Genomic DNA, 27228 nt, shown 5'->3' with positions numbered 1-27228 from the left:
CAGTTCACGGAATTTCTGTCAAACCACTGTCTTGTCCTAACACGTGGAACTAATATTTTAGTTTTCTATGAAATTACCAAAATCTTCCTGATTTTTTTTCCATATTTCAAAACTATAGCAATCATGCCAGATTTGCATTCTCCATATCTATATATATATATGTAGTTTAACAAAATTAATCCACTAATAACTAGAATTCATGCATAAATAATATGTGTCTGACTTAACTTCTTTTTTTTTTTTTTCTCTGTGTAAACATTGACAAAAATTGTAAATTAAAAAAAAACAATATATTGTTTCGTTTCAGAAAAGAAAAAAATTATCTCATACATATTTTTAATTGTTTACCTCTATAAAAGTTGCTTTCTCAAAAATATTTTTTAACCCGTTTGTCGAAAAAAATATATGTATATATATTCATGTTATACCAAAAACATAGAGAGAAAAAAAAAAAAAAAGTTATTTTGCATATAAACTCCACATGATTCACTTCTGAAACTTTTTTTTTGTTTTTGGGGAAAGTTCAGCTTTTTCATCTTGTATGAGAAAAAAAACTTCGCAAGAGGAATACACTAATTTTCAATTTTTTAGGAAAGTTCCAAAAAAAGGAATTATTTTTAAGTAGATGTCATTTTTTAATTTTTTAAGGGATTAGCTTTGATATATATTTTTAATTACAATTTTACCATTGTAATCTAGCTAATAGATTTTATTTTGCGATAATTTAGAAAATATTTTTAATTTGGTTAATTAATTACATTCAAATCCAACATTTATCCATTGCTAAACAAAGATTTGAATAAAAAACCTAATTATTAGGAACAGTCTCCTTATTAGTTATTAGCAACCACAGAGCAATGCTTGGGACGTGATGACGCTCATAACTAGTGAGGATTATTATCCTTTGGTATTATCATTTGCTCGTGCGTACATTGGCATCAGTTGTATAGGATTTTTTTTATCCCTAACTAAAAGTTGTATAGAGTTTAATTCCCATGTACTTTGTTTTGATAAAAAAAATATACATATTTATATATATATATATATTTATCCGAAATATTTTATTGAATCTCTTATCATTCTTATCGAATAAATGAAAGGAATTTTGGTTAATTAATGTCTGTTTTGGAAAACTTTCAATTTACACACATTTTTCTACTTTGTAAGTATTAGTAGCCATCACAACTGAACCACATTAAGAACTTGGATAGGATGTGTTTATGTTGGGATTTGTATGCTCTATAAGCCGCTCATATTTGATAAATCAAAAATGAACAAAAGTACCTGTTTTAGATGCATGAGTAATGTGTTGATAAAGTGCCTTAGTATGGTTTTGACATAGCTACAGCGGTGGAGTACTCACCAATATTTAATAGTATTAACATGTTGAGGTGTTGAACCCCGAATCACCAACTAGATAAGTAGTTAATGTTTAACGTTAAAACCTTAGGCCATCGTTCTGTCTCGTTAGAGCGTTGCATTATCCAATAATGTAATATACATATTTCCCTTTTTGTATAACAGTAATTTTAGATTTATTAATTTACACAAAAAATAGATTGATTAAATTTGTTAACCAAATTTTGGATCCAAATAACTTGGCATTATTTTGTTGGATTAATTTTATAGGATTCATTTGATAAACAAATTTAATACCTGCAGCATTGCTCTTACCTTCCAACCAATTTGATTGTTTTCACCCAAAAAAAAAAAAAACAATTTTATCATTTATTATTATTAATTTTTTTTATTTTTATTTTTTGACTCTGGTTTTGTAGAGATGTGTTTGGACTATTATTTCTTCATTGGGCCAACTTACTTATAGGCCTGGAGTACAACAACAGGTTTTCTCTTGAAATGTAATGACACCAACAAATTCAGCCAACTTTTGGGCCCTATTATTTTACTTTATTTGGGCCCATTAGGCATTCATAAAAAGCCATTTTTTAATTTTATTTTTTCTGCTTATTCAAGTCATGTAGTTATATATCAAAAGGAAAAAATAGGGTTAAACTAGGAATCTTTATTTGAATTCATTTTAAAGTAATTGGCACCTTAAACATGGTTTAATAGTATATGCATATTCTCAACAAACCAAAAATGTACCGTGCAATTCATTTTAAAGTAATTGGCACCTTAAAAACGGTTTCATAAGACATGCACATTCTCAACAAACCAAACCAAAAATGCGGCGTGCAAGTCAACCCAATGATAAAAGTTATAATTTCCTTGAATAATATCTGAAGTTTGAATCTCATCACTCCATTTATAAAAATATATATACATATATATATATATATTGTTTGTTATTATTAATTTAAATAGTTCTCATTAAAGGATTTTATTTTTAAAATTTTTGTATAAAAAATAATAGAATTAAATGATCTAATTATAATTTATCAAATAATTTATCACATAAATTGATAATTATTATTATTAATAACAAATAGTAAGATAAAAAATAATAATTAAAAAAAAACAATGTATATATGCACTGTGTCTACAGTGTTGAACGTTATTTATCATTTGCAAAATATGGATAGATATAAATTATTTGCATTTGATTCAAACCCTAATTTAGTCCCTGATAATATATATATATATATATATATATATTCAAGTACCTCTTTTTTTTTCTTTTTTCTTTTTTGTGGTTATGTGTGTGTGTGTGAAAATCAGTAGCTTAACTAATCTGTAATCAATACAATAGAGCTTGTTCTCGAATAATAATATTATATTTCAAATAATGCTGTTTATTTGTTTGAGCTCACCGTTTTCACAAACCCGGCAACAGCTCTACCCACTGAGAGACGGTCTGTGAAAACCCCTGATTGCTGCTGGGGGGCATGGTAAAGGTCGCTTTCTACAATGACAATTCATTTCCATGCTTATTGTGTACAAATAAACTTTTCATTTTGCAAGGAAAAGTTACCGAGCTAATGTTGGTATGACTTTTTCATTTGCAAACCGAGCTAATGTTGGTAGGACTTTTTCATTTTGCAAGGAAAAGTTACCGAGCCAATGTTGGATGTCCTACTCTACTAATTAGATATAATAAATTATATGTAATTAATTAGGCGTCAGTCAGGCGTCCCAAATAAGTGAACCACAATACCCTGGTAGAAAATTATTGTTTCCGTATGTGTTTTTTTTTTTTTTTTAATTGGAAGCATGTTTTCAAACCAAAATACCAAGTTAAACAAATGACTATTTTTAACATAAATTTTTAAAATAAGGTGGAAAAAAGTCACCGACAGTCAAAATCCTTGTATATACAAAATTCAACTGTCTACAGAAACTTCTTTTATCACCCAATACACACACGTATATATATATATATATATTGATTATTTCCTTCTTTAAATTTTGAGCCACACCTAATTTCTAGGGTTCTGTATTTTTCCACTATATTTCCTTTCATTTAAGGTTCCAGTAGTAGTTGCATGCAATAAAGGCATACGTACCTGTCACAGCCGCTTAACTTGTCCCATTCCTTTTTCCACACTCTCTTTTTCTTTCTCTCTCTCTCACTCTCTCTCTCTCTCTCTCTCTCTCTTTTTTCCTCTACTTTCCCACTGGTTTTTCTACAAGTTCCAAGCTTTAGCATTTAACTATCTACACCCACTTCTAATTTTTCTGGTAAGCAAACTTTGAAAGAGCTTTAATTAACCCCACCTGCAATTTCATGCTCTTTTCCCTTCATATACCTTTCTCTGGCACCTTCCTTCTTTAGTTCATTTTCTCAACCCTCTCTCCAATTGGTCTCTCTCCTCCAAATATATCCCCATCAATGGCTTCTTCCCTTTTCTCCTATCCTTCTTCTCTTTCTCCTTATTATCATATATTCTTCACCATCTTAGCTTTCTTCCTCTCCGGTTTGGTTTTCTTGCTGAGCAAGAAAACTAAATCCAAGCGTCGCAATCTGCCTCCTGGTCCTCCTGGCTGGCCAATTGTTGGAAACCTTTTCCAATTTGCTCGATCTGGGAAACCATTCCTTCAATATGTTGAAGAGCTCAAAGTCAAATACGGACCCATTTTCACACTGAAAATGGGTAGCAGAACCTTGATTATAATAAGCGGTGCGAACCTTGTTCATGAGGCTTTAATTGAAAAGGGTGCTCTGTTCGCTTCTCGACCCAGAGAGAATCCAACCAGAACAATCTTCAGCTGCAACAAGTTCACCGTGAATGCTGCCATTTACGGTCCCTGTTGGAGGTCCCTTAGGAGGAACATGGTACAGAACATGCTCAGCTCGAGTAGGCTAAAGGAATTCCGCGATGTCAGAGAAAACGCCATGGATAAACTCATTGATAGACTGGAAGCAGAAGCAGAGAGTAATGAAGGCGTCGTTTGGGTGCTGAAAAATGCAAGGTTTGCAGCTTTTTACATACTATTGGTAATGTGCTTCGGAATCGAAATGGATGAGGAATCCGTAGAGAAAATGGATCAGGTAATGAAAACCGTCCTGATTACCTTAGATCCGAGAATGGACGATTATCTTCCAATTCTGAGCCCCTTTTTCTCCAAGCAAAGAAAACGAGTACTCGAAGTGAGAAAAATGCAAATCGATTATATGACCCCATTCATCGAGAGGCGTAAAAGAGCTTTGGAAAAGCCCGGATCCGATAACAAAGCGACGTCGTTTTCCTACCTCGACACCCTGTTCGATCTGAAAGTCGAAGGGAGAAAATCTTCGCCTATGAACCATGAATTGGTGACGCTTTGCTCGGAATTTATCAACGGCGGGACCGATACCACCGGAACGGCGATCGAATGGGGGATGGCCCAGTTAATCGCTAACCCCGACGTCCAAGAAAAGCTCTATGAAGAGATCAAATCCACCGTCGGAGATCGGAAAATCGACGAGAACGACGTCGAGAAGATGCCGTACCTACAAGCCGTCACCAAAGAGCTACTAAGGAAACACCCTCCTACGTACTTCTCGCTGACGCACGCCGTCACCGAACCGGCGACTCTGGGTGGGTACGACATCCCGACCGACGCCAACGTCGAAATCTTCCTCCCCGGCATCTCGGAGGATCCGAAGCTGTGGTCCGACCCGGAAAAGTTCGACCCGGAACGGTTCGTTTCAGGGAGGGAAGACGCGGATATAACTGGGGTGAAGGGGGTCAAAATGATGCCGTTTGGTGTTGGAAGGAGGATCTGCCCCGGTTTGAATATGGCCACGGTGCATGTCTACCTGTTCTTGGCGAGAATGGTGCAGGAGTTTCAATGGAGTCCACACCCGCCCGAAAAGAAGTTGGATTTTTCCGGGAAATTGGAATTCACGGTGGTTATGAAAGATCCTCTCAGAGCCACCGTCAAACGCAGGGTCGTATAGTCTTTGTCAGGTGACTGGGCTGTTTTGCTGCAACACATAATAATTAATTACACATAATATAGTAATTTTACTATTTTATAATATATATATATATATATGTATTTTCGTTTGCGTTATGTATATTAGCTTTGTTTCCTTTTTTTTTTTTTTTTGGGAGGGTTTATTGATCTTTTGGCTTGTGCTCTGAATTGGAAATGTTATGAATTGAAAATGTTTGTTCAAGTGCTTTCTAAGATTCTTCTGGATTGGCAAATGCTTAGAAAGATAATGTTGAATTTCCTTAATAATTAATTAATTAGAAAAATGGTTGTAAGGAAAAAAAAAAAATTCAATTTGATATTGGATTTTTCTTTTCTTTTCTTTTCTCTCTCTTTTTTTTTTTTTTTTTTTTTAAGGTCATTGAACTTCTTTAAATCCACTTTACTATAGGAGTGACAACTCAATCGCAAAAGTTACATAAAAATAAAATGTGGTACTATGCTATTTTTAACTTCGTTGTTAAATATTTGCTCTTTTGCTTTCATTTTTAGTAACAAATGATTTTTTTTTGGGTAAATAACAAATGAATGTTGGTTAATTTTACATAAACAAAACATATATGAAGCTCGTAAATTCACGAGACATGGGTGACATTTCTGTCCAACCATATATATATATATATATGTAGTTATGAACTGGCGACAGTTTCGGAAATTAATGAAACCGCTAATTTATTAGTTTCCTTTTTTTTTTTTTTGGAGGCATGTGTGCGCACCATAAATGAGAAGGGGTTCAACTGACATCCAACCCACCCAGTAGTAGTACTATCTAGACTTTGAAAAGTAAATAAAATATTATTCAATTATATTGTGTTTGGAACAAATAAGAGAAAGAAAAAAAAAAAAAGTTTAATGAGGAAAGAAAAAGAAAATAAAACAAAACAATAGTTTTATAAAAAAAAATAGATTTGTTTCACAATTCTAGGACTCTTTCTACTCATATAAATTTTAAATATCAAAAAATATTATTTTGCCTAAATATTCTTTATAGCTTATTTTTTTGGGTAACTGCGCTTTCAGTGTTGCCTTATGGTTTGATCTGGTGCTTGTTGATCCTGTAACCAAGGAAATATTCTTTATAGTTCAAAAAAAAATAAAAAAATAAAATATTTTTTAAAAAACTTTCTGCCATTAAAGCAAAGAGACTGTTAGCACCACTTGTGGCATGACGCGATAGGTATCATTTCCATAGTTTTTTTGAACTATAAAGAACATTTCCATGGTTAAATTAGCAAAAGTTTTCCAATCGGTGTCCAGTTTTTCAGTACTATCAGTAACCCTCTTCAAACGGTAGATGATATTTGTAGTACAAAATAATATATAAATCAATTAAGAGAGAAAAAAAAAATGATTTACTTATTTATTTTTTGTAGTGTGAGGGGTCTGCTAACTTTCTTATAACGATGTCAACGGGACAGGACGGGATCAGTTTTTAAAATTTCATCTCCGTTTTCATGGGAAATTTTACATCCTATCTCCGTGATTTTTTCTATTTCTTTAGATGCGGGACGGGATCGGAGATTTTGCGATGCGAAGATGGGGCAGGACGGTTTTTCCTATTTTGTTTTTTAATTGATTTTTTTTTTAGAAATTTATATAAAAAAATTATTTTATGATTAAAATATAAAGAAAATGACTACAATACAATAAAAATATAATAAAATACATCAAGGAACAAATTTAAAATTATAATAAAATACATATTTAAAAAAATAAATGAAAAGAAAAGAAAAAAATGATTTTACATAAATGAAATTTTGTAAAAAAAAATAATAAATAAATATATATATATATATATATATCGGGGCAGGTTCAGGACGGGGTTATTATTCCCCATCCCCGATTCGATTTTTAGGCATTTTCTCCGAGCTCATCCCGCATCCCCGAATTTTCGGGAAAAAACCACCCCATTAGGGGCGGTGCACCGCGGGTATCGGACCGTGCGGGGCAAATTGCCATCCGATGGAAGATGCATAAATTCAAAAAATACAATATAAAAAAATTTAATAATTAATATTTAAAAAAATAAAAAAATATATTTTAGTATATTTAATAATTTTGAAACTGTATAGAGTTATTTTGATATTACAACTATAAAGTCTCTTTAAAAATAATTATTATTTGAATGAATTTTGATGAAAATTAGATAAAATGAAATAAAAATGAAAAAATTTAATTAATACAGTTTGTATGGTTTACAAAAATATGTTTGAAATATCATTAAATAATTTTCCTTTTCCTCCCTTTCCTTTTTTTATTATGGGTAGAAAATTAAATTGGTTAAAAAAGAAAGAAGCATTTCCTTCATACATTTTATATGAACTACATAACCTTTTACAAAAAAATGTACAACATCTTTCCCTAAATACTATGTATACTCATAAAACAATTCCAATACTGTTGCTGGACTATTTTTGAAATGCTTACAGCTATGATAAAGAAAGAATTTAAGTGTTTTCTATGACGACTGCATGCTAGGAATGCGAGGTCCTGAGTTGGGGGAGGGCTTGAATGATGATGATTACGAGGCCAAGTAGAGCTAAAATTCTATCCCAAAAAAAAAAAAAAAAAAAAAAAAAAGGAAAACGAAAAAAAGAGGATGTTGACATCCAGATGATTAATAATGGCGGTTGAGCTGTTTGTTTTTGCTTTTTTTTTTTTTTTTCTTTCTTTATTTGGAAGGTCAATATGTTTAGTACACTGAGGTGTACTTTTGTCTAAAATTTATAACTTTTCGTAATTTTTTTGTTCACATTTCGTCAAAGGGCCCCTAAAGTCCAATTTGGCATATAACATTTCATGTAATTGTTCGAATTTTATCAAAAACAAAATTAAGCCCTTACTCAGTCACATTCAATTACATTAAAAAAATAAATGGTATATTCAATTTAAAATATAAAAATTTTAAAATAGTTTAAAAGTATATAAATATTTTATTTATATTTTAAAATAATTTATATAAATTAATGTATATTTAATTTAAATTTTAATTGATTTTATAAAAATTTATTAACATTCAAATATATTTAATTACAACTTTATAAAAATCGTTTAAAATTTAGGAATATTGAAAACATCATTAACTTTAAAGATTTGTAAAAATGATAAATTTTTAATGGATTTAAAAAATTATAAAATTACAATAAAAAATGCTAATATGAAATCTAACATTAATTTTAAAAATTTCTTTAAATTTTTTAAATTATATGTCAAGTGTATAAAATTTCATAATAATTTTTCCAATCTTTTAAAATTTACAAATTCTTTTAAATCTGTTAAACTCTAATATTAATTATTTATCATAACTATCTATTGGTTTAGAATATATATATATATATATATATATATATATATATATATATATATGTATAATATTTTGATATGCTTAGAGTCAAAGCGATTAATTAATTCGTCATTATCATTTGGACGGCTGGGGACTACATGATATCTAACCATATTTCACAACTCATGAATACCCTTGTTTTCTTGCGGAAAAAAACCCTTGTTTGAGTTTTTATACCATAATTGGTCTTTTTTTTCTTTTTCGGTTGGATAATAACCATAAGTTGGTCCCTGTACAGGTCTCTCTCATACATTTTATATGAACTGCACAACCTCATTTCAAGTTTTACAAACAATGTACAGCATCTTTCTCTAAATACTATGTGTACTCATAAAACCAATTCCAATACTTCTATAATGCAAATAATAATAATAAATTATTTTGAATATAGAAATAATAGATCTGAACTCGAATTTATAATTGTAAAAACAACAATTTTGCCGCTGGACTATTTTTGAAATGCTTACAGCTATGATAAAGAAAGAATTAAAGTGTTTTCTAGGATTATGACTGCATGATGGGAATACGAGGTGGTGAGTTGGTGTTGAAATTGAGAGGGCTTGATTGACGATGATTACATGGCAAGTAGAGCAGTTGTCCAAAACTCTATCAAAAAGAAGGGGGGAAAAAAAAACAAAAGGTTGTTGACATCCATATGTTTAAAAATGGAGGTTGTGCTTGTTGTTTTTGTCTTTTGAATTTTCCTTTTTTTTTTTTCATTTTTTATTATATATATATATATATATAATTGGAAGGACAGTATGCTTAATACGCTGAGGTGTACTTTTGTCTCAAATTTATAAAATTTTTGTATTTTTGTACTTTTTTTATTTTTTTTTGGTTACATTTCGTTAAAGGGCCCTTAAAATCCAATTTGGCATTTAACATTTTATGCAATTGTTGGAATTTTATTAAAAACAAAATTAAGCCCTTATTCAGTCTTGTGCTGAAAAATTGTTTTATTGTTTTTTAAAACGAACAATTCTAAACTACATGGGATAATTTTAAGAGACAAATTAAAAACTTCTATTAATTAATAAAAAAATTTCCGTAAGAAAATAGAGAATATATTTCATTTAGAGTCTAAAGATTTTAAAATAATTTAAAAATATATAACTATTTGATTCAAATTTTAAAAAAGTTCATATAAATCAATATATATTCAATTTATATTTTAATAAATTTTATAAAAATCTATTAAAATTAAGATATATTCAATTACAACTTTATAGAAATCTTTTAAAATTTAAAAATATTTAAAAAGTTATTAATTTTAAATATTTTTATAGATAATAAATTTTCAATAGATTTAAAATAATTTTAAAAATAAACTTACGAACAAAATGAAAATTTTAAATCTAACATTAATTTTAAATATTTCATTAAAATTTTCTAAATCATATATCAAATCTATAAAATTTTATTATAATTGTTCAAATGTTTTAATATCTACGAATTATTTTAAATTTATTAAATTTTATTTAACTAGAAACGGATTTTGGGATAAAGAGGACAACTTTGAAAGAGTGGATTTAATTTGGCTACCTTTTGATTTTCTTGATAGACAAACAACCACCAACTCATAGTCCATAAATAGAGTGGACCTACACTGCACCTTTTTCTTTACAAACCCAAACAGCTAGAACAAAAACATACTCATAATATTTGGCATTGTTGAAAAAGTCTCCTTAATTCATGTAATGTTCAAATAAACGACAATCTTGTACAACTAATATTTACTTCTTATTCTTGGAAGAAAAAAAAAATACTTTTTATTCAGCACCAAATTTATTTATTTGTATCTTTCAAAAAAAATATTTATTTGTAAAGAAATGTGCAACGTATTAATATATGCATAATATTATTAATGTTTAATAATAAGTTGTTATTATCATTATTTTTTGCCTAGTTTTTATTTATTTACTTATTAATGTTTTTAAATTAGTTGCCATCGTACATAAATGGTTGACCATGGATAGAGACATCAAAAAAGAGATAGAAGATTCATAGGAATATAATATTTTATCTCACTCATTTATGGTGAACAATTTAATAAAAATCTATGATCTCTTGATCTTAAATATAAAAAATTTATCAGCTAAGTTAATTTTATTTTATTATAAAAAATAATATTTATCATTATTAATGAACATAATAGAACGTGTGAGTATGTGTATATATATATATATATATATGAATTATTAATTAATAATATATTTTTCTGTGTAAGAATTTAATTTTTTTTAAAATTATAATTAATTTAAATATAATCAATTATTGTTTAATATATTAGTAATAATTTCAGATAATGACAATGATAAATGGTAATTCTTCTAGTGGTATGTTTGGATAAACGTAAAGTTAGTTGGAAATTAATTTTTTTGGAAAAGTAAAATTTTTTTTGTTTGGATATTTATTTTAAAATAGATAAATATGTATCCGGAAAATTAAATTTTCACTAATATAAAAATATAAATAGAAAAATTATTTCTATCTATATACATGTTATTTTAAAAATTTTAAAAAAATAATTTTAAAATTTTTTTAAAATATATATTTATATTTAATTTATTATATAAATTAAAATTTAATTATTCATAAATTTTAATTTTTTTATTATTCAACAAGTAAACTAAAAAACAAAATTAATCCTTAAAAAACTAAATTTTAAATTTTTTTGTTTTTTTAACTTTAATATTTTTCAAATGTAAATGTTGGAGATGATATACATGGATGATAAAAAATAACCATACACTGACACCTTTGTACTCAAACAATAACTGAGAGTAAATAAAAAAAAATTTATTTTCCCATCATGAAATATGAGTGGTGAGAAAAAAACTGAAAAGCTTTTAAAGTTCCACGAAGTATTTTCACAGACACACACACACACACGCGCGCGCGCGCGCGCGCGGAGAGTAAAGAAGAAAAAATATACTGCAAATTTTCGTTGTCAAATTCTCTGCCGAATACTGATGTACGGATTTTTTGAGCAGATAACCAAAAGTCTTCGTCGGCAGTTTGTCTTACACACCAAATATCAGATTTTCCACTCCCTAGGGTACTAGCTCAAATTGTATTTAATGCTACTAACTTTTTACTTTGAATTTAAAATATCATTTTGACAAAAATTACTAAACATAGCCTGACAAAAATATCTATTTTTATTTTGATTTAGTTTTTACAAACGGGTAACTCTGGATGTATTATAAACTCCTTTTTTTTTTTTTTTTTTTTTTTTTTTTTTTTCACATATAACCCATTTTTGAGGCGGTCTTAACTTAGCTTAACCACGGTTTTATTATCTTAATAAAAGTAGAAATGTGTGAATTTTGTGCCATAGAAACCCATTTTAATTTTAACTTTGACTGCAATATACCAGGAAGGGCCATGCAACTTATACTGCAAAGGGACAAAAGGAAAATATCGCATTCAATATCTTTCCGAAAATGACTAATATAAAAGAAAGAAGCCAAAATCAAATCTCTAGTCTATCTGAACAGTCTTAGGTCTATAAAAGGCTGAGACCATTTGGTACAACCAATACTATCCAACTACACCATTTGGGGTGGTAGAAGACACCCATAGGTGTGACTGATTCGACCAGCGTTGAGATGGTGAGAGCTGGTAAGGGGTGGGTGTGTGAATCATGCTGCAAAGCTGGTGAAATAGAAAATTAGTATTTCTCTCTTTGATTACCTCAAAATTCAATCTTTCTTTTCTTTTTGCTCGAGTTTAAAAATTGGGTTTTTATCAATTTGCTTAAAAAGCAGCATGAATTTATCAAAATTGAAGTAAAATGGTCGTATCTCTCTATTACCGTGGAGAGTATACATATATATTAGAAGTTTAGATGACAAGGAACAAAATATTGAAACTTGGATTCATAATCTACCTTTTCAATTTCTGTTTCTGTTTTTAACCTGAAAAAGTAGCTACTAAACCATTCAATGAGCCATAACTGAGATAGTCATCGACAAAGCCTAAATTAGATTGTAGATAAGTGGGATTAAAATAGAAAATAGTCCGGCATGTAGCTTCAACAGCTTTATAGGTTTTGTATATCCGTGAAATGATTGTGGAACAAAAATTTATACAATGTCTCAAATTTCTCATCCAATTTAGTTTCTTACTTTGAGCATAATAGTTAGGGGAAAGTCCCAATCATATCTCTAAGGCGAACACCGCAAACGGAACCATCATTCCCACTGCTATAGACAGAAGAAAAGAGAATCTAAAGATGCAAGACAGCCACCGGCAAACCAAATCTGGATGGTAGATATGGCATTATTGTACACATGCAAGAGAGACCTGTGCGTTTATACACAGATATGCTAGTTCAAATGGGAGCCGAGAGTGGTCAGGAAAGAGTGATGAGAACTACCAACTCCAGCAATTTTTCATCTAAATCTAATTCTACCACTGATCTAACAAAACTGCCCAATGCCAGCCACTGTTAGACCGGAAGAACAAAACAATTGGGAGAAAAAGAGAAAAATAAACTCTTTGCCATATATACAGTAAGCAAAAATCAACTTCCTGGGACATAGTTACAGCAACAAACTTCTAGGACAAGCGCATTCGAGTCTTTGACCAACTACCCTTGATGCTGTTTAGGTTCCAAGAATGATTGAATTCAGGCATTTGATGGGCTTTCTACATGCTTTTTTGCCATTTCCTTACGGTTTTGATTACCCTGGGTTATAGAGGAGATCTTCTCTCCAGTCTCTATTCTATCACCCTCATTTGCTAAATTGTCCTCTTGAATTGGATCAGTCTGGTGGCTTTCAAGGTTTCTTGATCCATGGCTAGTCAAGAGATACTGACATGAATGGGAATTGAAGGATTCTGTTGCATATTCAGATCGACTAGCTGTACTGAACAATGGTTGCATGAAGCGTTTTCTATCAGAAAACTCACGAAGTGATATTCGACATACAGGACATGTGGAATGCTGATGCAGCCATATGTCTATGCAGGTTACATGGAATGAATGTCCGCAATAAGGGAGGATTCGTAGTACATCTTCATTATGGTACTCAACAAGGCAAACAGTGCATCTGCCACATGGAAAAAAACACAATTCATTAGAAGATAATTAAGAGAAATCTGCATCTGCCACATGTAGAAGAACACAATTCGTTAGAAGATAATTAAGAGAAATCTGCAGAATCATGTGGATAAATCAAAATCCAGATATGAAGAATCATGTTGATGAATCGAAACCCACATATGCAGAATCATGCTAACAAATCAAAACCCATACATGAAAAATCATGTTGACAACTCCAAAACCATTAAATCTGATGACTTCCTTCAATTTTTATTTCTTTATTTTTTAAAATTTTTTTTTTTAATATTATTAAAAACAAAGATTTTTAGGTTGGTGGAAGAAAAATGATTGGGGCCCTGTTTGGAAGGGGTTTTAGGAAGCTAGAGCAGTTTTTGAGCCTCAAGAGCTACTTTTGGAAGTGTTTGGATAATTTTCAGGAAATGCTTCTGGTCTCCAAAAGCACTTTTAACCAAAGCCCACGAAGAGTGGCCTTTTCAGGAAGCACTTTTAGATAAGTAAAAGTAGAAGCAAAAGCAAAAGTAGAAGCAAAAGCAAAAGTAGAAGCTAGGCCTAACAGGGCCTGAATATGCTTTATAGGAACCAAGATCTATTAAATATATTTTATTCAGTCGAACCTAACACATTGTGAAGATCTTTGTATGCAGAATAGATAGAGCAACAGAGCTTGTTGCAATGTAATTTGAATATTCAAAATAAAGAAAAATTGACATCGAAGGATTAAAAATTCTTCAACATTTAAAGAACCCCGTAAAATTGAATGAACAACGAAAGTAGATAGATCCATTGAAGGTTTAATGCAGATATTCAGTTGCTAGGTGCTAGAGCAACACTAAAAGTTTAAGTTACACAATTTGACATACAACGATAGGCTTTATCTACCCAGAACTTTCCCCGGTGCAGATTACAGTTGAATATCTTCAACATATGTTTAAAACAGAACACAGATTTGAACCCAAAAAAAAAAAAATGGAAAAATGGAAAAATGGAAAAATGTAGACACAGTTGTTCCTCATTATAAACCTCATATCTGGATGTTAAACTTGATACATGCTGCAAAGAGAAACTTTAATTGACAAAAGCCTCAATACTTTCTATTTCCAGATAAGTTAAAACAAGATAAAAAGTATAAACACTGAGAAATCCAAATATAATTTGCTCTTCAAATATGCAAATGAAATCCATGACGAAATAAAAAAACCATTGAATCTTCGGACAAGAGAGGAGTACCACAGAATTCTGAATCTAAATGTAGTAAATACAGAGGCAAAAGGTAACAAGTTGATTACACCAAACACATAAAAGCATAACAATCCTAAATAGTGTGGAATTTCTGAAACACAGGGTCCCTGCCAATGAAGAGATTATTTATGAGCGTCAAGCATATCTATTTCTGGATAGATGTGATTGGCCATCATATTTATTTCTATTTAGATGTTTACTAAACTATAAGGAAATGGATGGGAATGAAACTAGTTTCCATTAAGGTATTACTTCTTCATGAACTGGAATCAAAATGGTATTAATTGACAAACCTTTAAAATATGAATTTTTTTGACATGTTATCATCAAAACTCATATATAATTTTTATTTTTTATTTTTTTATTTCAACTATTTATGAACACAGTATTTAAGAATATACATTTTTTGTTCAACTACTGATTAACAAAATATTAGTTATAAATTGTATTAAAGTATTGACTAAATAATAGATGACCAACAAATCATGAAGCATTTGGGAAAATATTTAAAAGCAAACCAACAATCTGACTTGCTTCTCGATCCCAGCTAAGTAGTAAACCAAGAATTTCACTGAGGTCAAGTAGCTTGCTACTTGACCCACGTACAGTGAACCGCCAACAGAAACACAGTTGAATAGTTCAACTGCCAAATTGGATATGCAACTCCACCCAAGTAAAGTAGCAGGCCAATTACTTGACAGGGGAGTAGCTTGACCACCAGTTTAGTTTGAAACTCTACCCTATTAAGAGTACCAAGTCAATTACTTGATTGGGCTATGAGACCTCAAAAAACTTCATCCATCCTCTATAAACGATACATGAAAAACTACAATTTTACAACCAAACCATGGGGGCAATAGTGGATGTTGCCACTAGGCTATCCCCAGAAGGGAAGCCAAAGCTAAACTCGCTTACACACACACACACACATTAATACATGAATCTATATGGATCACTGATCCAAATGAACCTCCTATTTAATTCATTACAGTTGAGGATGCAGATGGAGACTATAGAACTTCTTAATTCATTTGAAGTTCACAAACGGTATTTGTCTGCATGATTATAATTCCTCCATGAAAAAAAAAATCTGCTTACAGATTTTAGGCACCATTAAACTTTGTATGTAGATAATGAGTATTCAGGGAAAATTTTACACAAAATTTTGCAAACAAGTGATCCTCCACCCAACCCCAACAAAAGGATAGAAAAATTTGCATTGTCAAACAGAAAACTTCTTTCTAAGAACTGAACTTGAGAGAGAGACAGAGAGTAAGAAAACGAGGCTGATAACTGAGACAATTTAGAATATCACCTCCTCCATTATATTTCTTGTTAATTCTCTTTGCTAATTTATCATTATTCGGATAGCAGCTTAGATCCTTGAAAATATAAATGCTGTCAAGTGTCACGGAGTGGGTACTTAGAAGCAACTCTGTCTCCAGATTTTGTTCAGATCATTCCAAATTAGCTTTCAAATATACAATCTATCATTCATTTACACTTTACAGAAAATGTGAAATTAATTTGCAATTATTCCAGCAATCACTACCAAGGGCAACTGCCTTGAGGCCAAACAATTTTCAACCTCAATAAGAATTTTTTTCAAACATATTGATCATTTAATTCAAGACCCACACATGCTCACCATGTAAGAGTTTAGTCAAAATACAGTCTTGTTCCACTTTAGTGCAAGTTGCACTTCTATTTTAGTTTCCAAGTTCAACCAAAAAAAAGTTAAATTAAAAACCATAAGAAGATAATTCTCATTGATTTTAGTCGGAATAGTTCCATTGTTCTGACTCCGCACTCTCACCATGGAAATTATGCAATCAAAAGGTTGCAAACGATAAACTATATGATAACAGCGTGTTCTATCTGATTTGAAGTAAACCATCACTAACATCAGAAATAATCGCAAATATTTAGCAGAGACATACAAATCCTAGTATAAGTGCATGTATAGCTACAATGATCATTATGACTAAAATATCTAGAAAAGAATACAAATAAAAAGACAAAAAGGACGGGAGAAAAGGAAAGTTTTTAATATGAGAAGGAAGACAACAATGGAAAAGGTACGTACTGAGCATCTTCTGTAGCTGAGAAGAATGCATCACTGTACTTCTTTGTTGGAAATGTGGCTATAACTACAGGTTCAAGGCCATGTAACCCCCTTTCTAGCTGTTACAGTGAAGAATGAAAACCTTAATTATTGAAGTCAACTAGAAGTATTCCTCAAGGGTACGCACACATATTATCATGCTATAAAAGAAAGAATAACTGTCAATCATCTGCACTTATCTGATAACACTGAAATACAATTGAGATATACCAAGACAAAACAGATACCCAACATCAAATATATATATATATATATATGTATATAGAATGGAAATGTAGCATAGTTTTCAACGTTGACCAATGTGAAAAACAAACACAAACATACACACTCGTACACAGACAGAAGGAGGAAAACCCAGCATGAAAAAAGAAAAAAAAAAAAAAAATATATATATATATATATGGACTATAGTGTACAAAATGATAACTTACAACTTTTCCAAAATACATTAGACAACAAAAATACTCAAATAAAAAAAAAAAGTGCCGGAAAAAAAAGTGTAATAAGATCTGAGTTGCAGCACAACTATTTACATTCACTAAACCAATAGTTTGCATCTCTAGAAAAACAATATGAAAAATGCCCAGATGTTAACTTATCTAAATTAAGCTCTCCATGAAGTAAATTTAAAAAAAAAGAAAAAAGAAAAAAAAAAGAGAGTGATAATCAACAAATTAACGAATAAATAAGGATTGAAAAGGGGTTGCCAAAAGCGAAAAAAAAAGGGAAGCTTACAATACGGAGATCGGATCTAGAAGCAATGGGGAAAGATCGCCTCGTGGCATTCAGCTGAATCCGTGCACATACTAGCCTGGTGCACACGAAGAAGATGAACATGGTGCTCACGGCAAACCCAATAACCGTCATCACCAGATTAATCCCCGACGATATCATTGTACCGAATTTTCTTTGCAAAAATACCCAGAAATCAAAAACACTACAAAAAGAAAAAAAAACAAATTTTCTTCTTTTAAAAAAAAAAAAAAAAATACCAACAATTCTCAGTGTCCCATTTCACTGTTTTTCTTGGGTTTCTCAATCCCACAAATCAGAACGCCAATGAGAACAAAACAAAACACCTTGTGATTTGGTATGCTGCCAGGTGTAGCAGAAGAGCTGAAGCTGGTTATGCACTGGATGATTGCCACTTGTCATGGAAGGGCCAAAGAGGATTTTTTTTTTTTTTTTTTATAATAATAATTTTTATTTTATATTTTCTTCTTTGATTTATTCAGAAAAATTGCATTGCTTTTTCTATGCGTGTAGGTGAAGAAGGAAGAGATTGTTTCATTGTTGAAGAGGGAAGGAAGACAAACCCAGAGAAAGTGGAAGCCATGGAAGGATTGGGAAGTGAGGCCCCTTTTGTGTTTTTGTAAAGAAAGAGAAAGAAAGGGGAAAGAGAAAGCGGAGTTTTAAGGTGGGGAATTGAGATCCAAAATCCCGGGTGTGTGTAACTGTGGATTAAGCTTGGATCCCCAAACATCAAGGTGTTGACTAAAACCACCACCCAGAGAATGGAATCTCATTTCTATTTAATATATTAATACATTACATTACTCTGATTTTTTTTTTTTAATATTTACCGATAAAATATTACAATGATTCGAATGAATATTTCTATTATTTTCTAAAATGCGTTATTATTATTATTATTCTTTTTTTTTAATAGAAATTTAGGTTCAAAATATTAAGTGTTTGGGATTGTCACTCAGGCTTCCACAAAAAGTTAAAAGAAAAAAGGTGGTGTAGTTGGGATTAATATTTATGAAATTGTGGGTTTTACCATAAAAGAAAAAATAACAGAAGAAGAAAATTTTAGGATAAATTTAGCATTCTCTGGTGTGTAAAAGTCTTTGAATACCAATCTCCAATATTTAAAATAAAAAAATAAAAAATTCGTAATTCGTATTTCAGTTTGTCTTTTATTTTTTAAGCAAATTTCCCTTGAATTATTTCGTAATTATATTGGAAATATATATAATTCTTGTTTATATTTAATGCTAGTTTGCCATTGTGCTATAGATGAAGGGGAAAAAAAAAAAAAAAATTAAGAAAAAGTTTATGGGGCTTAAAGCATAAACAAAAGTTTATGTCCTTATAAATGATTTTTGTAATTTTTTTCTTACAAAAAGTTAAGGATCAAAACATTGCCCAGATTACACAGGGCTGATTCTCATAATTATTCCTAATTTTGAAAAAAGGTTTTTAAAATCTAAATTCAAATTTTCATTAAAAAAAGAAGAAGAAATACTTATCGCACTGTAAAAAAAACTTTATATGGTTCCATAATTTTCAAATTCCTATAACATCTTTATTAAATTTGATGGCTCCCTCAAGCCTTCTCGCCATTGGAGCTTTACAAACCATGCCCTTAACCTTAAAATTCAGGGTTTGATGTTAAAGCAGAGAAGCATTGACTGCAGCTTCAATTGTGTTCAAAACATCTTACCTTTTTTATTCTTCAAAATTGCTTCAAACGGCTATAAAAGTATAAACCTATAAAAGTTGTCTACTATTCCTATATTTTGATTGCTTCCGTTTATAATATATATCTCACTTGTGACTCTTGCAAGTCTTCGATTTCGCAGATATGTGCATAGGTTCATATAGTGACGTTGTTAGTTCAATTGTTTGCACATTTTAAGATTGATTTTCTTCCCATAGCCATCTCTTGATAATCCACAAAATCCTCAAAATCTAGGAATTGTTACACAAAAAATTTAAATTGTTTGAGAAATAAAAAAAACCAAAAGAGGTTTAATGTTCGCCCCTTGCATGTAGCTGATGTTCCTTCAATGCCAATATGGTCTACTAGTTTAAGAGGATTAGGAAGACGAATATACAAATTTTAAAAATAAAAAAAAATTAACTATAGGTATTTTGTTCATTCAAGCGTCTATGAAACTGTGTATATATATATATGTATTTTTTTTTTTTTTACATTGCAAAAAGAACTATTAAAAAAAAAATTTCTAAGTTCAGAATTACTTAGAAGATTATTATAATTTATGTACACGGATAAACAAATACAATATAACAAATAATTTTACTTTTTTTCTAATATTGCTATTCCACTAAACATCCGGACGCACAAATTTTCTACTTTACAAACTCGATTATTTTTCTTTGACAGAGCAATCCATTATTATGAATTTCCCTAAAACAAATTAAATGGTCTCCAAGACCTAATTTAACTGCATATATACGTTTCTAATCCTTCAATTTGGACCTTCCTGCTTTCCCCAGTTGTTCATTTTGAACCTTGCGATTTTGTAGTAGTACTATTAATACCCATGTCACCTTGCTGATCATCACCACCATCCAAAGTAATAGTCCGTACCTTGAACCTCTCCAACCTCAATGTTGATTGAACTGCTTTAGGTTTTCTTGGAGAACCAAGGCTTAAGCTCCTTTGCATAGCTTTGGTTCGATCCGATTTCAGGCGGGATAATTTCTTTAACAATTCCCGGAATTCGTCTTGGAACCCCGGAAAAATTCTCTTGAACAAATCCCTTTTACGAAAATAGAGTTCTCTAAAGAATTCTACCAGAGCCAGCAGTCTTGGATCAACTAGTTTTCTAATCTTGGATTCATAGTCATTGTCACCCATTTCATCATCAATATGATATGTTTTGAACAACCCGCTTTCTAGTAGTGAAAGATCATCATCATCTTCCATAACCCAAAATGGAGAAGAATTCCCATAGTTTGATATAGAAGCGTTTTCTGTGGCAACTTCTGGGTACCCTTCTGGCTTTTCCATGAATTTGCTTGAGAAAAATATGAAAAATATAAGAGATTGATCTAGTGCGAGGAAGTTTGAGTTTGCTTGATGATGAATAAAATTAATACTTAGGTTTTAAAACGAGGAGAGGCATATGTGCCGTGTAGATACATGAAACACTTGGAAATTACTTGTTGAATACTTAATTATCTATCAAGCTACAGCATCTTCAATTAAGCAAAACGACTTGGTCATTGCACACAATTAAGCTACGCGTAGGCATTTATGTATACTAGTATTTTCTAGATGATAGACTAGTACTCATTTTCTAGATGATATATAGGATTAGTTTTTACATCACTAGTTTCTAGAAAATATGATTTAGATCATTTATAAATTTTAAAAAGGTGCAACAGATTATTTATTTATTTATTTATTGGTATACCGTTGCTTATAGTTTGTATACAGTATCAAATGCAATTACTCTATAACAGACATGCATTTATAGAGAATGCAATAAAGTTGCTACTCTTAGGTATAATTTTAGTTGAGGGTTCATTTTTTGGAAAGCTCCAAAATGGTGAGTCACACATTTTAAAGAATGATTGTATGGGTATTTTATAGCCTTAATGAATGGTATGCTAGCCGTGAAAAAATGATTCACCCCTTTTCTTCATTTTCCATAACCTGGTACCCATCTTTTAAACAAAAAATTTTCAAGAGTTTCTCTTCCTACCAATCAACACATTAAATGGGATGCAATAATCTTTTGAGTTCATGGATTCATACAAGCCTCCACCTAGAATTAGAATGAGTTATCAAGTTACAAATTAACAGATACTATTTTATGTTCTAACTCTCCATAGTAGAATGCTTTAAAACATCCTTTTTCTGGACCAATAACAGATACTATTTTATGTTCTAATTTTACATGGTAGAATGCTTTAAAACATCCTTTTTCTGGATCAATAAAATTTTATGTTATTCATTTCTATAAATCTTGTAGATTAAGACTATTATTGTTTGTTTCTATTTCTTCTAGATTGACAAGGTTGTTCATTTCTATTTTTTTTAGATTGGCAAAATATAAAAAATACCAATATTTTAGAATTACTAAAATATTTATTAAATTTATTTATCAAATAGTATGACAGATAATGTAGTAACATTTTATTTTTTGAATTTACAAAGTTCACTTATTTATATTTAAATTATATGAATATATAAATTAATAATATTTTAACACCTATCATTTGGTAAATAAATTTAATAAATATTTTAATATCTATATTATTATTGAACATTTACCTCTAATATATAGCTCACTGTAACATTTGATATTTTAGGTTGCGATAATTATCTAATCCAAAATATCATTACTCATATGATATATATTAAGATGCAATGGTACATATATTTATCACAATTTGGTAATTTAAAGATTATTGTAGACAAAAAAAAAAAAAAAATCACTATCCCAAAACATAAACATGGAATTTAAATATTTTTATACTTTTATGGCCACTAAAAATAAATATATTTCACAAATAATAAATGTAACTAACAAGTTACTCAACTTACCAATTTGATATAATCAAGATCCAGGTTTTGGGTTTCAAGCCTAGTTATAAAATTCTCCTCCTCAATCTATATATAAGGAAAAATCTAATCAAGATCATGTCAAATTTTAACGATGCTGGATATTTAACATGATTGAAAATCATGTTCTTAACCTTGGCCTTAGCCCAGACCCCTATCCTATTCACCCAGCCAGTCCACTTCCTCAAAGTCGCATACCAGCATATCCTCCGGCCATACCACGTCAACGGCCTTGATTTGTTCCCCAACCCAAACAGCTGTCCCATCCCAGCTCAAATTGAATTCTTCAACTCCCATAAAATGTTGGCCATTCATTCACATTTGTTTTTTATTTTTGCAGTAGCATTATAATTTTAACTCATATTTTTTCATCTTAATTAATTTATTTCCAGTGATCTATTTTTTTTATCTTAATTAATTTATTTGCAATGATCTAAAAAAATTAGTTTATTGCCTTATTACCTTTTAATTTTTATTTTTTTGATAAAAACCTTTAATTTTTAGTAATTAATTATATTAAGAAACGCGTGGGAGTTTATAGTCAAACATGAACCGATGCCACGTTACCAACCCCAATGCCACGCTACCATCCCCAATGCCACTATCTTTTAATATATTTTTTAACTTTTCATTGTCAAAATCATCCCCAAAAATACTAACAAAATTCATTAATTAAATTTTGATCATGACGTTCCAAACGCATTAGAACTATAAAAATTAACAAACTGTCGTATCTAAGATGTCATCCAATTTATCATATTACATTACATATAATAGTAAAAAAAATAAAAATAAAAAATCTAAAACTTTCTTTTTTAATTTTTGAATTGTATCAAAGATTGATATTAAAATTACACTTGTTAATTATCGTATCCAGATAAATTTATTTTTTAAATAGAATTTTAGTATGCTACTTTCATATTTTATTATTTTTAAATTTTAAATCTTAAATTTTAATGTAATTCAATTGCTGAAAGAAAAATTTGATATTAAAACTATTAAATACTTCCAATGTGAGTCTTACTTTATATATATTAGCCAAACTCAAATAAGATCCCTAGATGATTAGAAGATTGAGATTTAAAATTATATTTATTAATTATCGAGTTTTGACATGATTTATTTTTATTAAATAAGATTTTAGTATGTTATTAAATCTATATTTGATCACTTTTTAAATTTTAAATCCTAACATTTAATGTAATGTAATTGTCATTAAAAATATATACTAATTTGATAAAATAAAATGAATTTTATTTGAAACTGATTGTATATATAAATATATATTTCATATTTCGCAATGGACCCAATTTTCCCTGTAACTGATTACATATATATATGTATATATATATATATATATATATATATATATATATATATATATATATATTTCATATTTCACCGTGGACCCAATTTTCCCCGTAGATATTAGGTTGATGATCTAGTTTCAGCCTCTCAATGAGCTATATTGTTAGGATCTCGTCTAAAATCCTTCTTCAGAACCATAGACAAGCTTTGATCACAGAAAAACCCTACCAGATCCTCCAATGGAAAATCCGACAGAACCTTCCTTAAGGGTTGGACTTACCACAAATTTCCTGCACTGAAAATACACTTTTATATACATTACCTTATTCCTCCCATCTTATTACAATTTAATTTCACAAATTTACAGCACTTCAAATGAATAACAAGAAAGCAGTGTATAATTAATAATAAACATCCAAGACAGTATACAGAGCCTTACCACGATATGATTCAATATGAAAGTTATACAATAAAGGATGGAAAAAAATATTACAAATAGAAATAAATGAAAAGAAAGAGAACTCCTTGAAACACGACAGCAACGAATGTCAAGCTCGCACCGGACGAACGTCTACCAATCCTTGTACCTAGGGGAACGGATTTCAAAATATGTGTTAATCATCTCAGTGAGTGACCCTATCTATTATACAATTATAATAGTAATAATAATCATAGTACACTTGATTAATTAAGAATAAATGAACAAATAGATATAATTAATTGAAAATAATATTTTCCCTTAAAACCCTCACCATTCACTTCGTTGGAAAGGTTCCCCTTTTAAAATATTTTCACAAAATCCAATATTTTATGCTCTAAAAATAAATGAATAATTAATTAAATAAATAATTAAATAATCCAAATACGAATAAAATATAATAAAATAAATTTAAAATACTTGCATTAAAGAAATGTAACATAAAAGTGAAATTTAATATATAATTCATAAAATTTGATTTAATAATTCAATATAAACAGAGTCAATAACAGAATTTAAATAATTACAAACAAACCATATAAAATAAGTGGAAAAAATATTATAAAATTCATTTTGAAATATTCAATCAATCTATATAATAAAAATATGGCAAGATGCATTTTAAAAACATTGATTTAAAATAATTGACATAAAATATGAATAAAGACATTTTAGAAAATACTAATTGGAAATAGGTGATAAAACAAATTAAATACATATAATTTAAATACAACTTTAAAATTTTGGGATTTGAAATTTATATCTGAAAAATATTTAATACACTACACTATATATCAGTGATGTTCTACGATACCCAGCATCCCGAGTATCATCTGACAGAAGGTTAAAGAGAGAAACTTGCGTACGGTTGTTTCGGCGTCCCAACAGCGCCACTGCTTAAACCGTCATCTCGACCATGGAGGGGGGTGGCTATGGCCAATATTAAACTTGTCTACCCTCGGTCCGATGGCAACTCAAGAGAGACATTACAACCTGTGCGCTTATCCACATATACAGTACAGAACACCAGTACTGTATGAGTGCGTTTAAAATTAATTACTAAATTTATTATGAAAATACCAAGTTTTCCAAAAATTCACCGTGGGAATTATACCATTTTTCAAATTCACAATCCCACATTTTTCTTAAATATCACCAGCATAAATCCATCGATAATATATAATTTTTTCCATGTCATAAAATCAACTAGATAATATTTCAAGTGCATAAATATATAGTTTGAGAGCACCATAACTTAAACCAATATTTTTCTTGAAATCTTTAAAATCAAATTATGCCAAAAATAATATTAAAACCACATGAAATTCATATATCCTTAAAATCATGTAAACGCATTTATTATGCATCATAAAATCAACATCAAACTCAACAATAATTTATTAAAAACCTTAAACTATAATTCCTTTCAAATCTCAAATACATTTTTGACCACAACACATCTATTAAAACCATTATAAATTGGCATTGTAAAATTAAATGGAAAATCCTTCAAATATTAAACGTGTATTAAAATTCAAATGAAAGCATTTCTAATTACACCATATTCCAACAATAAAATTTAACAATTATTAACAAAATCCCATATCAATAAAATTTTTAAAATCAAAATATTTCTTGATGCACAAATAATTATAATTCCTTCAATTTTGGCATCAAAATTTGAAATATAAATTTACTAAATATTCAACCCATAAAACATATTCTTCAAATAACCAATTAATACAAAACATATATATTTTAACATACCAAAATAATTTTGAAGATGGGTCACTAACCTCAAACACGAGTATCAATCGAGATCCTCTGCAGAATACCCACACGTGCACCTAAAATATCCATAATACACAAAATTAATTATATTAATATTTTAATCGGGTAACTCCCAAATGGGTACCGGGAGCAAACACAAACGACAACCAAAATTCATGAATGATATATCGAATCGAGGATTACGGATCTGGTCTTACTTTTCGGAGATCGGATCCGTGGTGGCCGAAATCTCGCCGGAAAACTCTCAGATTTTAGGCCCTCGATTCTCACAATTCGTTAAGAATTGAGGAAAGTGGACACCGGATTTGGATTCAGGGGGTCAAAATTAGTAGGGAATGGTAGGAGGTGTAGTTGGAAACTCACCGGAGATGAGTTTTCTGCGAGCCGCCATGGTCACTAGATTCTGCCACCGCCGGCGGGATGTCCGGCGGCCATTGGTTGCGAAAATTGATGGGGAGGTTGATCTGGTGATGGGTAATCCAACAGGACAGGCGGTGAGGCAAACAGAGGTCTGGTTTGGGAGGAATCTATGGTGGAAGGTAGTGGCACCGCTGCCGAAAATCGCCCCGATCCTGACACGTCGGCAGTCGGTTGGCCGTGAAATTTTGGGTGTTGGCAGTTTTCAGGTGGGCTTGAAGATGGTCCGGAGCATGTACTGTTTTGGTGGTCGGACGGCGGTTGGATGGTGGTGGTTTCTCTTACCTAACTCTCTCGCCTCTTTCGCTTTCCTCCCTCCTATGCCCCACCACCCATTTTGGCCAATTAAAATTCCACCCATGGGTGCCACTGTGCACTCATGAGATTGGCTGAAAACTTGACATGTGGTGATACTGTTTACATACACACAGATTAATAAATAGTAACCACTATCTTGGAGAAACTTTTTGAATTCGTAACTTTCAAACCACATATCCAAATTAGACGTGCCACTAGCCTACGATCTCGTATCGATGAGTACTTCACAATCATATATGAATCAAAGCTCAATTCTATAGGAATAAAAAATCAACTCTGGCACCTTCGGATAGTTTGAACCTCAATTTGTTTTGCTCATAACTTTTAAACCGTATATCTGTTTTCGACGTGCTACTAGTCTACGGACTCATGTCGATGTGTACTTCACAACGATGCCTCAGTCAACCTGGAATTTTATCCGAATCAAAAAATC

At 30.4% G+C, this 27228-nt stretch overlaps 3 protein-coding genes across 6 annotated transcripts; 1 reads left to right on the top strand and 2 right to left on the bottom strand.

The window, feature by feature from the left end:
- The first annotated feature begins 3553 nt into the window (after positions 1-3553).
- On the top strand, positions 3554-5701 carry LOC107413183 (cytochrome P450 77A3). The gene has a single exon (XM_016021063.4). It carries the CDS (start codon positions 3791-3793, stop codon positions 5339-5341), a length of 1551 nt encoding a protein of 516 aa, XP_015876549.3. The 5' UTR covers positions 3554-3790; the 3' UTR covers positions 5342-5701.
- A 7120-nt stretch (positions 5702-12821) lies between these two features.
- LOC107413189 (RING-H2 finger protein ATL38) lies at positions 12822-18688 on the bottom strand. Of its 4 annotated transcripts, none has more exons than XM_016021073.4 (4): positions 18153-18688; positions 17896-18067; positions 17122-17219; positions 12822-13782 (listed from the first exon to the last, which is right to left on the bottom strand). In XM_016021073.4, the coding sequence occupies exons 2-4, from the start codon at positions 18052-18054 to the stop codon at positions 13359-13361; spliced, it is 681 nt and encodes a 226-aa protein (XP_015876559.2). In that variant the 5' UTR covers positions 18055-18067; positions 18153-18688; the 3' UTR covers positions 12822-13358. The 4 variants fall into 4 exon arrangements, with proteins under 4 accessions (XP_015876559.2, XP_015876556.2, XP_015876555.2 ...); XM_016021070.4 differs by having other exon boundaries at positions 18157-18688; XM_016021069.4 differs by having other exon boundaries at positions 17896-18097; positions 18240-18687.
- Positions 18689-20066: 1378 nt separating this feature from the next.
- On the bottom strand, positions 20067-21047 carry LOC107413184 (uncharacterized). Its single transcript, XM_016021065.4, has one exon. The coding sequence runs from the start codon at positions 20921-20923 to the stop codon at positions 20411-20413; it is 513 nt and encodes a 170-aa protein (XP_015876551.1). The 5' UTR covers positions 20924-21047; the 3' UTR covers positions 20067-20410.
- Between the last annotated feature and the right edge of the window lie 6181 nt (positions 21048-27228).

Source organism: Ziziphus jujuba, chromosome 8, assembly GCF_031755915.1.
Source record: "Ziziphus jujuba cultivar Dongzao chromosome 8, ASM3175591v1".
NCBI lineage: Eukaryota > Viridiplantae > Streptophyta > Magnoliopsida > Rosales > Rhamnaceae > Ziziphus > Ziziphus jujuba.
This window is presented reverse-complemented; position numbering and strand designations above follow the sequence as displayed.